Here is a 10,845-nt window from a genome sequence, read left to right on the forward strand (position 1 = left end):
TGCCTGCACACTCGCACAGGTTTGTGTATTCCCTGTAGCTTCTGCTAGATGAAATGGGATGCCTCTGCGTGTGTATGTGCGTACACATTACTGCCAGCTGCAAGCGGGGAAGTCTGTGTGCACACACGTATTCTCTGACTGCTGCGTGAAACCAGACATGCCTCTGGTTATATGTACCTGTGTGCCACGCTGCCCCCTGCTGAATGACATCAGACCTGCTAGTGTGTACGCATGCTTGTGTGTGTGTGTGAACGCACACCCCAGGTCACCCCGGCCGAATGTATGAGGCAAGACCATAACATTTTTCATCCATTAAAAAAAAAAAGATGTCAGAGTTCGTTCCTGGGACCAGTGAAGCGATATCCCCTGTACTCGCTCCTAGCAGGAGTAACTCCTCCCAGCGTGGCCACGTGAAAGCAATGTCCGCCGGGGGGGTACGTGCAGGAACTCAGCTAACCTGACCGGGATGAACACTTAGTGTCATTTCATTTTAATTGTTCAAGAGGTTGCTAGTTAATCTTTTCACAGAGCTTTCGTAACCCGATGTCTGCGTTTGTAAAATACTAAGGTTCATGCCCACCCCAGTTACTTCCAAAATGAGTTTACAAGGTAAATCATTGCCTCGTTTTTACCAGGGACGAAGATCCTCCCTCCCGTTGCGTGAAGGGTGAGTGGGAGCAGCTTGGCATGAAACTCCCCCCATGCAGAGGGGACGGGTTCAGACGGGATTTCTATTGGTGCCTGACTTTGGGTTTGAAACGTACCTGGTGCCTGGGACATGCTGACTTGACCCTTTGAGGTTAGGTTTCAGGATCTCCCGAGCTGCGGAGCATGGCGATCGCTGCATGCCAGCACTGGATCCTAATAGTTTGCCAGGTGAGTTTGTGAAATTTAAACCCAGGTATCACCTAGAGCAAAGTGTGCCTTGTCTCTAAGAGAAGACAATCCCCACTGCATGGGGAGAAAAAGGAGCAGAAAGCCAAGGAGACAGCGACATGGTTACCACGAGGAACTGCGCTGCTTGTCTATACACACAGGCTGCAGCCTGCTAACCAAGCCGGTGTAGATCAGTTTGCCTAAGTTGTAATCCAGTATAGCATATTACAGTCCAGGAACGAGAATGAACACGGCACCTTTCTGCCTGTGTCCTGGTGAGTTATTAAGTGTCTGCAGTACTCTATGCTGCTTCGTGTGGGATTTTGAATCAAGTTCCACGATGTCCAGAATATCTAAAGCGGACAAAAGCACTAGGATGAAGCCCATGGTCAACAGCACTGAGGGTGATTAAAATGAGCTTATCCTTCCTTGCCATGCTGGGAACCTGGTGTGTGGACCCGGTCTTAGCACCTGTCCCTGCTCTGAGTTCAAAGTGCAGACACAGAGCAACAAGCAAGCAGGTCTCAGCAGGCAGAAGTGGAGATGATCAATTAGAAGTTGCTGGGCAAAATGCAGGAAGGAGCCCAGATTATCCCAATAATCCCACTATTCATCCATGAGGGAAGGAGCCTAGATTACCCCATTCTGATTGGCTGGTCAGGCTGCCATAGCAATGATGTAACCATATACCAATCTCAGCGGAGACCCTGGTCACACCAGTAGACCGTTCCCTTGCACCTTTTAGGTTCGTTAGGGGAAAGTTAGGGGGAGAAAGACAAGGCAGACTGTGGCGCGTTGGGAGGAATGTCAGGAGCCCACAGCACCAGTTCGGCCCACGAGCTTCCCCAAGGGTGAAGCCCTCTAGACCCCTTTCAGCCCACAGGATTGAAGAGCAAAACCCTTGGCTTGCTCAGTAATGCAAACTTTGGCTTATACAAGGCAACGAGTGGAAGGTGCCCGATTCACCGGGAGCGTGGGTTGCCGAGCAGCTGCATTCCTTGGGATGAGATATGTGAGGAATGGAGATAGATAGCTCAGAAGGCAGCTTAGAAACCAACCAGCCAGTTGCATATTCAGGGGAGCTGGAAGAAGGCCTTGGTCACCGCTCTCCTTCCAGCCCCATGGGTCAGGCCACTTTTCACAACGGAAGGATACATAGGAATAGCTCCCTAGGACGTGCGTACAAAGGAGACAGCTGAAATCACCAAATTCACCAAGGGGCCCACATCTTAGTCCATCATCCAGAGCAGGGCTGTCCCCTGCTTATATAGGCACAAGGGTTTGGCCCGTGCATTGTCATCCAGCACAAGCCGAGGGGCTGCCGCCATCTCCCATTGGGAGGCATTAGCTGTAGCCTAGCAATTCCCACTGCAGGCCCTGGTTTAACAGGGAATAGAGACCTGTGGCTGGAGGGGACAGTAGCAAGGCCTCATCCCCGGGTGTTACACAGCTGTCTCAGCCCCTGTCTGTTCTGCGTAGGTTCTTCTGCTGCATTGGCCTCCGTAGGAGTGGGGCGTCTTCAAGAGGACTGGCATGGAGCCTGGCATCATTCGTGCCTTTGGTCTCGCATCTGGTCCCTAGTGGAAGCAGCATCAGTGCCGAGCAACTTGTTCCGGTAGGAGTTGTGCGCTGCGTTGTTGTTCAGGGGTGAGTTTGTACACCGTGCATTGATATTGCAGAAGGCGCAGTCACATGTGCTCCCGAAAGACGTTGGGATGGACTTTGGTTCCTGGGGGAATTTGCTGCACAGCCTTGGGCCAGAGCCTTGCAAATTCTGTGTCCACCACACTCCCTTTCCACCCCTCCCCAAGAAGTGAAGTTGCCAATTAAATTCTCCTCCCGGTGCTTCTGCTCTTTTAGGGTCCCAGGCCTGAGCACTTTGCAAATAAGGAAAGAGCCATTGAGCTTGATTGGGAATGTCAGGGAGCACAGGGCTGGTTTGATGTGCTCCCAGGAGCTTGTCTTGCTTGAACTCCACCCTAAGCCATGCCGGCTTCTTGCCCAAGTACATCCCAGGGATGGCAAGGTAGACTGCAGTGCTGTGGCCCAGCTAAGAGCACAGTCCAACGCGAGATGGACTCAAATGCAAGAGCATCGCTCTGACAGTGGGGCTGAGGGCAGCTACTCCTACCTTTTACCGTTTTTCCCCCCTGCACAACCTAAGGATGGGCTTGCAAAAAGCTGTGGGTCTCTTTAAGAGGAAAACAGTGGGGTCTGGGAGCAATTCCATATTATGTGACACTAAGCTGTGCAGTTGAATATCTGCCCTTAAAAAACAACCTCTGGCGGCAAGTGCGTGACTCCGTCTACAGAGCAGGGGGTAAAGAGTGAGTCCCTGTTAAGCATCTTTGCTCTAATCGAAATTATAGCTCGGTAAAGCACCAGCCCATGTGAGATCAGTTGGGCCCTTGGAAATTAAAGCTGGGACGACCTCTTCTCTCCCATTCAGGCCTTTTTTTCAAGGCTTAGCTACTCCACGCCCATCTGTCCCCTGCTGCTCCCAACTCTCCTGTTCCCTGCGATCTTGTCTCCAGTTCATTTGAGCTGTCCTCAGATGCACACGCAGTCACTTCATGTGATCTGTCCTACACACAGTCACAACCACAAACACACACACAGAGAGCCCCCTTTCCCAGCAGGTAACACGCCATGTGTCAGCAGCAACCTTGCTGCCAGGAGGCTTCTGATTTCCAAATTATCCATTCACTTTCTCGTCCCACCCTTTTGCTCCCAGTCGCACCCCCATCGCCCCAGGCTGTTTGCACCCGTCAGGCCCTTGCAGACAGGCATCAGCTCCTGGCCCGTCTCAGTGGCGGTTCCCATCAGGGCCATGTGTGTCTCGCTCTTGGATGTCATCTGTTTGTTTAGCGCTTGGTGCTTACATGGCTTGTCCTGAGAGCCCCTGGGAAGACACCTGTTCAGAGCCTAAGCCGACAGCTCTCAGGACCTCGGGCTGAGCCCCTGGGTCAGTGGGACAGAGCGCTGGCGGATGTGTATGTGTACGTGTGTGTTGCGGTGGAGTGGGGAGGGTGATGATGGGTGCGTGACCCCTGGCAGGGCCGGAGAGAGGCATTTAGTAACCAGATCTCGGAGCAAATTCCAGAGCAAACCAAGGAGTGAGAAGTGGGGAGAGAGAATTGGAGGCTCCTAGAGCTGCTTGGGCCCGTGCTAATCCTGCCGCCTGTCTTGGAGGGGGATGCACATGCAGGCGATCACCCTCCTGATGACTGGCTGCATGCCCAGGACAGCAGGCTGCAAGGGCGATGCAAGAAGAGCCCCATTCGACCCTTTGGAGTGCAACAAGCCTTAGCACGGGGCTTGGGGGCGGGGCCCTGTATAGTTTATGGGGCAAAGCCGGGATCCCAGGTCTCCCATTGGGGTGAGGTGTTTGCTTGCAAATAAGGTCCCGTAGCACAGCACGGACCCTGGATCTCTGAGCTCCGGGGAGCTGGGATCTGAGACCTTGCGGGAACCTCCTTTGCTGGGCACTGCTTCACCTGGGGATGGCTCAGAGAGGGCTGACCCTGCCTAGAGCCCGGGTGGGATGAGATGTGACCTCCTGCAGACTCTGCCAGGCCTCCTGTCCTATGCTTCTCTCTTTCCTGGCCGGGAACAGCAAACCGGTTCCTTCCCAGGCAGGCCGGTTTGCAAAGCTAACCCCAGAGTCAGGACTCTGCCTCCTCCAGCAGGCACCAGACCCCCTCCCCTGTCGGACAGTCCCACGGCACTTCTGGAGCGGAGCATGACCGACCCTGCAGGGCCTTGGAAGACGTGATGAAGGAGCGGTCCCGGCCGAGTAAAAAGGCTCTGTTAACACGGCCCTGGATCCGCTGGCTGCAGTGCCTCCCTTTTATCAGCCAGCCCAGGGGACTCTCACGGTGAGCGGAAGGCAGGGTTGTTTTGGGATCGCCTCGCCCTCGACATTCAATCCCTGGCGCAGGTGTGAAGAGCAGCTAAGCCATCACCCCCTGCACATACCTGCCATACCTGCACCAGCTCCCCCCTCCCGCGCCCAGTGCATGGCTCGGAGAGACCCGCAGGGGCTCAGACCGCTTTGTCTCCTGGCTATGAGGAGGGTGGGTGACACTAATACCTTCGCGCTTGAGAACAAGAGCAACCAAAAGGCTTGTGTCTCCCTACAAAGGGACACTGGCTTAATGAGATGCTATCTCACTAATAGCTGCTGTGCCGGAGGGGGGAGAGTGCAGAAAGCACTTTGGGGGGGGAACAAGCCATTTGAGGGTGTCTCTGACTTCACAGACATCATAGGCATCAGGGCTGGAAGGGACCTCGGGAGATCATCCAGGGTCCTGGCAAGTGGCTCGGACAGCTTAGTTCTCCCAGCCCTGGGAGTTTGCAAACTGGTGCATCCATGAGATTCAGGTCAGGGGGGCATTAGCAGCCCAAGAGGGTGCCCCAGGTATTGCCACATCAAAGGTCAAGGTGGGATGGAGCAGAGCCCTGCTGCATCTGCTGGGAAGGCGCCAAGCCCACAGGGCCTGTCTACACTACGGCAGTCATGGCACCAAGACAATAGGTCCTGCCCCTCTGCTCTTATCAACGTGAATAGGGAGCGGTGAGAGCACCCTGGGGGCACCACACTCGGGGCCTAGGTTTCTGGTGTGGCTTGGAGCACCCACACTCATTGCATCCCCAGTGGCTTAATTTAGGGGTGCACAGAAAGTGCTGGAAACATCAAAGAGGCTCCCGCAGCCGTCTCATGCCCCTTCTCCCTGTCTGCCCGGGTCAGTCTGCACCCAGAGGTTGCATCCAGGCTGAAAAGTGGTTAGTCGAACCAGAGCAGATGCCCGCATGGACACCCCATGTCACCCACGTGCTGTCCACTTGGCTTATAGTGGCCAGGACTCAATTGAAAAACCCAGGTTGATTAAATTACTTGAAGGTCTTAAAAGATGTAATTAAATTGTCATAGTTGTGTTGGGGGAAGGTGACTGTGCCTGCGAGATGGCATGCACATGGGAAGGGAGATTCTGGGAAGGACAGGCATGCTCCTCACATCATGGGCTCCTCAGAGAAAGGACCAGCTCTTCAGTATGGGTTTGTGCAGGACCTAGCACATGAGCCCCTGATGCTAATGCAAAGTACTTCCATGAGATATGGGCCGGGAGCAGAGCTGTGAAATGGTCAGCTCACTACAGCCATATGGTCTGTCCCCTTCTCCTCTCCTGCTATGATCGGGAAGCTGGCTAAGCCCTCTTCTGCAGGGTCATAGACTTGGCCATGTTCATCTTTCTGGGGAAAAGTCTGTTGCTGAGCTGCAAAGAGAAGTTTTGGGCTAGGGCATGAGGTGGAAAGTTTCCTGGGACGGTGTAATATTTTTTCTTTCTGATTTTTGACATCAGGAATCCAAGTCTTGTCTCGCCTCCTTCTCCCGAACGTCTCCATGGATGAAGACAAGGGGACTCCGGAGTGATGGTGCACAGCAGAGGGGTTTCCAGCTGGATCATGTTGATTTGGGGGCCCATTTCCCTGAATGCAAACCCCTTTTCAACTCAAACAACCGATCAACTAGCTCCTGCATGCTCAGGCATGGATGCCGAGGTAACTCTCAGACCCAGGGTTTCCCAACAAACCCTCCATGATCTTGGAGAGGAAGAATTTGAATCACGGCCAGCACTACGTTCCACCCGCCTGTAACAGCTCTGGGGTACAAAGCAGGTAACTGAAGCCTGGTACCAATCAGGACTGGTCCCCAGGCCCCCCCAGCTACCCTGGCAGCAAGAAGAACATAGGACTATCCGACTAAGCAGCAGCTCTGCAGAAAAGGACCTGGGGGGACAAGAAGCTGGACAGGAGCCAGCAGCGTGCCCTTGTGCCAGGAAGGCGACCGGCATCCTGGGCTGCATCGGTGGGAGCGTTGTCAGCAGATGGAGGGCAGCGATTCTTCCCCTCTATTCAGCACTGGGGAGACCACATCTGGAGTCCTGTGTCCAGCTGTGGGCCCCCCCACTGCAGAAAGGATGTGGACACATTGGAGAGAGTCCAGCGGAGGGGAATGAAAATTTTTCAGGGGCTGGGGGACAGGACTGGTGAGGAGAGGCTGAGGGAGCTGGGCTGATTTAGTCTGGAGAAGTGAGGACCAAGGGGGATTGACTAGCAGCCGTCACCTCCCTGCAGCGGGGCTGCAAAGAGGATGGAGCTGGGCTGGTCTCAGTGGGGGCAGGTGGCAGGACAAGGAGCAATGGGCTCAAGCTACAGCAAGGGAAGTTGAGGTTGGATATTAGGAAAAGCTCTCTCACCAGGAGGGTGGCGAAGCACTGGACCAGGCAACCTAGACAGGTGGTGGAGTTTTTTTAGACCCGGGTAGACAAAGCCCTGGCTGGGATGATGTAGTTGGGGCTGGTCCTGCTTGGAGCAGGGGGGTGCACTAGATGTGACCTCCTGAGGTCCCTTCAGCCCTCATTGTCTATGCGTCTAGGATCCAACACAGACCGTGCGGGACCATACAGAGGCAGAGGGGCCCTTTGCCAGGCCATTTCATGAGCTTTTCCATCCCAAATTCACCACTCAGTCTCCAAGTCGTTGCTGCCGGGCGTTCACAACAGACACAGTCCCCAGCGCTTTGAAGAGACCAGGCAGCATCTCCTGCAGGGCCAACCAAGGCAGAAGGACAAGCAGGCCGAGGTGGGCAGACCAGGAGACGATCGCCCAGTCTGGTCCTGCGGCCCATGCAGCAGCACCTGCCGAGGAGGTGGCTCGTTAATGGTGGACCTGGGTCGTGAGGTGTGGTCCGGACTGGGAACACCAGCACCAGGTCCTGTCAGCAGAGATGCACCTGAACCACCACCCCGGGGGATGAAAGGCTTCGTGCCCCATTGCCAAGCCCCTGGGACTGTCACAGAGCTGTGGCAACGGCGCAGCAAACACAACCCCTCGAAGCAGCTGCTCAGCCCTTAGCCATTAACCCAGCGCCTCTCCCGGGCAGCTCCCACATGGGCAGAGCTGGGACTCAACCCTTGGGCAAACAAACCCAGAGGCCTCTGACCCCTCCCTGGCCTCCCCCCGTCTCAGACATGATTCCCAGCAAGGCGAGGAGACATCAAAAGTCTCGGGGGAGCTTCGCAGCGGCTGGTAATTCTTAATCGTGCTTAACGAGCCCTGACAGCGCAGCCCAGCATAGCTCACCCCGCAGTTGACTTCCAGCGGGCAGGTGCAGTTTCCCAGGCCAGCCTTGTTCCCAGGCCCTCACGCCCCCCTTCAGGGCTCTTGAGCTGGCATCTCCTGACCTGGCAGGACGTAGTCTCTGCCACCTTAATGGCAGCATCTTTGGAGCAGGAACAGCTCAGTGCCTGCACACTGACCGATGCCATCAGCTGACCCTGGCACCCTTGATGTGCCCTTTACTGGACGGTTCACAGATGTGGCGGAGGGAGGGGAGCCCATCAACCCGCTCCCCAGCACCTGCCAGCCGTGGAAGATGCCTTCGCCTGGCTTGCCCCCGGGAACATTGTGCTGCTTGTCCCCAGACCAGCTACAGCAGCCTCGGCCCGCGCCAGCAGAGCAAAGGGACTGCGGGGAGCATGGCAGCAGGAAGGAGTGTAGGGGCTGGCATGCCCTTATCCTGGCCCTTTTCCTGTCAGCTGCCCCCCAGCAGAGCAGGATCCATCCCAGCCAGTCTGCCCTGTACAACTGGCAGGAGCAGGTCCCGGGCTGGGAGAAGCCCAGCACGTGGCACATAGCGCGGGCTGCACAGAGAGCGCGGGAATGAGTCGGTCATGACTGCATGTTCCCTTCTCCTTCGGACACTGCCTCTGCACCCCGCTTTCCAGTGTCCCCTCCTTGCCAGGTGACCACGCAGCTACTCTGCCCAACACCAGCTGAATGCCGAGTCCGTGGCCAGATTCACTGATGGCTGGTGCAAACCAGACACCATGCGATCAAGTGCGGCCGGGGACTCACCCTGGAGGCGAGTCTGTTTGATGCTCGGCTCAGGTCCCGTAGATAGAATGAATGTGTGGGGGATGGATGGGGAGGGAGAGACAGAGAGAGGAGGTGTGGAGCTAGATGTAGAGAGGATAGAAGTGATGTGTGGAAATAGAGAGACGGGACGTGGGGAGAGAGGACAGAAGTAATGTGTGGTGGGAATGTGGAGAGAGAGAGAGAGAGAAAAGTAGCATGGTGGTACATCTTATACTGCTATCTATAGAGAAAGATGATAACTATATTGCTGTATCTATAATATTTGTCTTGATAGATAGATAGATAGGTAGATAGATAGATAGAAAGAAAGTAGCATGGTGGTACATCTTATACTACTATCTATATCTAGAGAGAGAGAGATGATATCGGTCTATGGCTGTATCCATAACATTGGTCTGGACTGGGAACACCAGCTCTGTATATATAGGAGAGAGAGAGAGAGAAATAGAGAGATGTAACACGTAGGGGGAGAGAGAGAAACTCCTATCCATGGAGAGGCCTCGTCTCCCTGTCCCTGCCTGGCCTTTGGGGTTGCCGGCCGGCTGACCCCTGCAAGAGGGGTGGGAGGTGGGGGTCCGGAGCCGGGGCGTGCCGTACTGTGCCCTGGGGCCGCCCAGGCCTGCTCCAGCCCGGCGGGCGTGCGGGGAGCAGGCTGCACCCTCCTCCCCCGTGCCGCCCCGTCGCTGTCAGGCAGAGGAGCTGCGAGCTGCCCTGTCTCACACAGTAGCTGCGAACCGCGGTGCTGTCACTCACGCTGACATTGCCAGGATAAACAGAATTAAGATCTTATCGGCAGCAGTGCAAGCGTCTCCAGTTTCCCTGCTCGTTCTCGGCGCGGCAGAAAGCCCTGCGTTTCCCCCCAGGCCCGGCTCAGGTCCAGAGCAGAAGCCGCCGGGCAAGTGGACACCAGGGCTCTTGCCGCAGCCGCGGGGGCAAGATTCAGGTGATGCCGCAATGCTCAAAGCAAAGCCCCGGCGGGCTGCCTCCCCCACTCCAAGGTGCGGGCCCCGCTCAGCCCTCGGCGGCGGTGCAGCCGGCCAGGCCCAGGCCTGCTAAGTGCAACGGGACTCCCCAGAGAAGGGAACAGAGGGGACGTCGTCCACAGCTCCTCCTGCCTGCATCTCCGCCACGGGATCTCAGCTTCCCGAGCTTAGCCAGGCCTCGCCCTCTGCTGAGCTGTGAAATGGATGTCCATGAAGGACCTGCCAGAAATGACCAGCCCGGTTCACCGAGCGGGTGAGACCGATGCCTAGCAAGGACCGCAGGACCTCAAGGCTCCCGGCTCCTGGAGGGACCGGCCCAGACCCTTGGACCAGACCCCCCCATGGATATCCTGCGCTGTCTGGTCCACAAGCCCAGCGTATGGTGGGAGGATGCCCTGAAGACACAGAGCCAGTGGCACTGGGCGCTCAGCAAACCACAGGGCAAAGTCCGGGGGCTTGTGGGCAGGGGCAGACCCAGAAAAGTGATGGTTGCGCCTGTTGTCAGCTGGGCACATGGGGAAATTTAAAATCCATCCTCCTGCCCCCACCCCAGGGCCGAGCTGCCCCATCCCCACCTGCCAGCCCTCCAGAAACTAGCCTCGAACGTGTTCGTCGTCCGCGAGGATTCACCCAGGCTCTGGAGCTTTCACAGCAACTGTCCGCAGTGGTTGGCCACCTAGTTTTCTCCTCCTCCTTAGCTGAATGAGCAAAACCAGTTTTAAAAAACAGGAGTGTAACAACTGCAAACAACACAGTTTGGGGGGGCTGAGGGGGGAAGGTCCATGAAATAAAAACCTTCCAGTTTTGGGAAGAGTTGCATGAATAGCCGAAACCCAGGACTCAGTACAATGGTACAAAACCCACGCTTAGCTCCCAGCTGGCCAATGCTTTTCATTGAAAAAAAATATGTATTTTAAATGCATCTTGTCCAAATTAAAGGGGAAAAAAGTGTCACTACAGCAGTCTAACTTTTTTTTTCTTTATTTTTTTTTTTAACTAAACAAAACAAAGAAGCCGCCCTCGGGGCTTTCAGTTTGGTTTTCAG

The 10,845-nt window shown here is 55.6% G+C and overlaps 1 protein-coding gene across 3 annotated transcripts in view; it reads left to right on the forward strand.

Moving 5' to 3' along the window:
- The window catches only part of SFXN5 (sideroflexin 5), a 211,271-nt gene extending 202,144 nt beyond the window's left edge, over nt 1-9,127 (forward strand). Inside the window, exons 15-16 of one of the 3 annotated variants that reach the window (XM_090035125.1) lie at nt 2,356-2,491; nt 6,240-9,127. In XM_090035125.1, coding sequence (XP_089891251.1) covers nt 2,356-2,491; nt 6,240-6,479 — 376 coding nt within the window. In that variant the 3' untranslated portion in view covers nt 6,480-9,127. Of the gene's footprint in view, nt 1-2,355; nt 2,524-4,562; nt 4,750-6,239 lie in introns of those variants that run through there. The other 2 variants (XM_090035126.1, XM_090035128.1) reach the window with 2 other exon arrangements.
- Nucleotides 9,128-10,845: the final 1,718 nt, after the last annotated feature.

Source organism: Crocodylus siamensis, chromosome 2 (genome assembly GCF_052110815.1).
Source record: "Crocodylus siamensis isolate JL-2025a chromosome 2, ASM5211081v1, whole genome shotgun sequence".
Lineage (NCBI taxonomy): Eukaryota > Metazoa > Chordata > Crocodylia > Crocodylidae > Crocodylus > Crocodylus siamensis.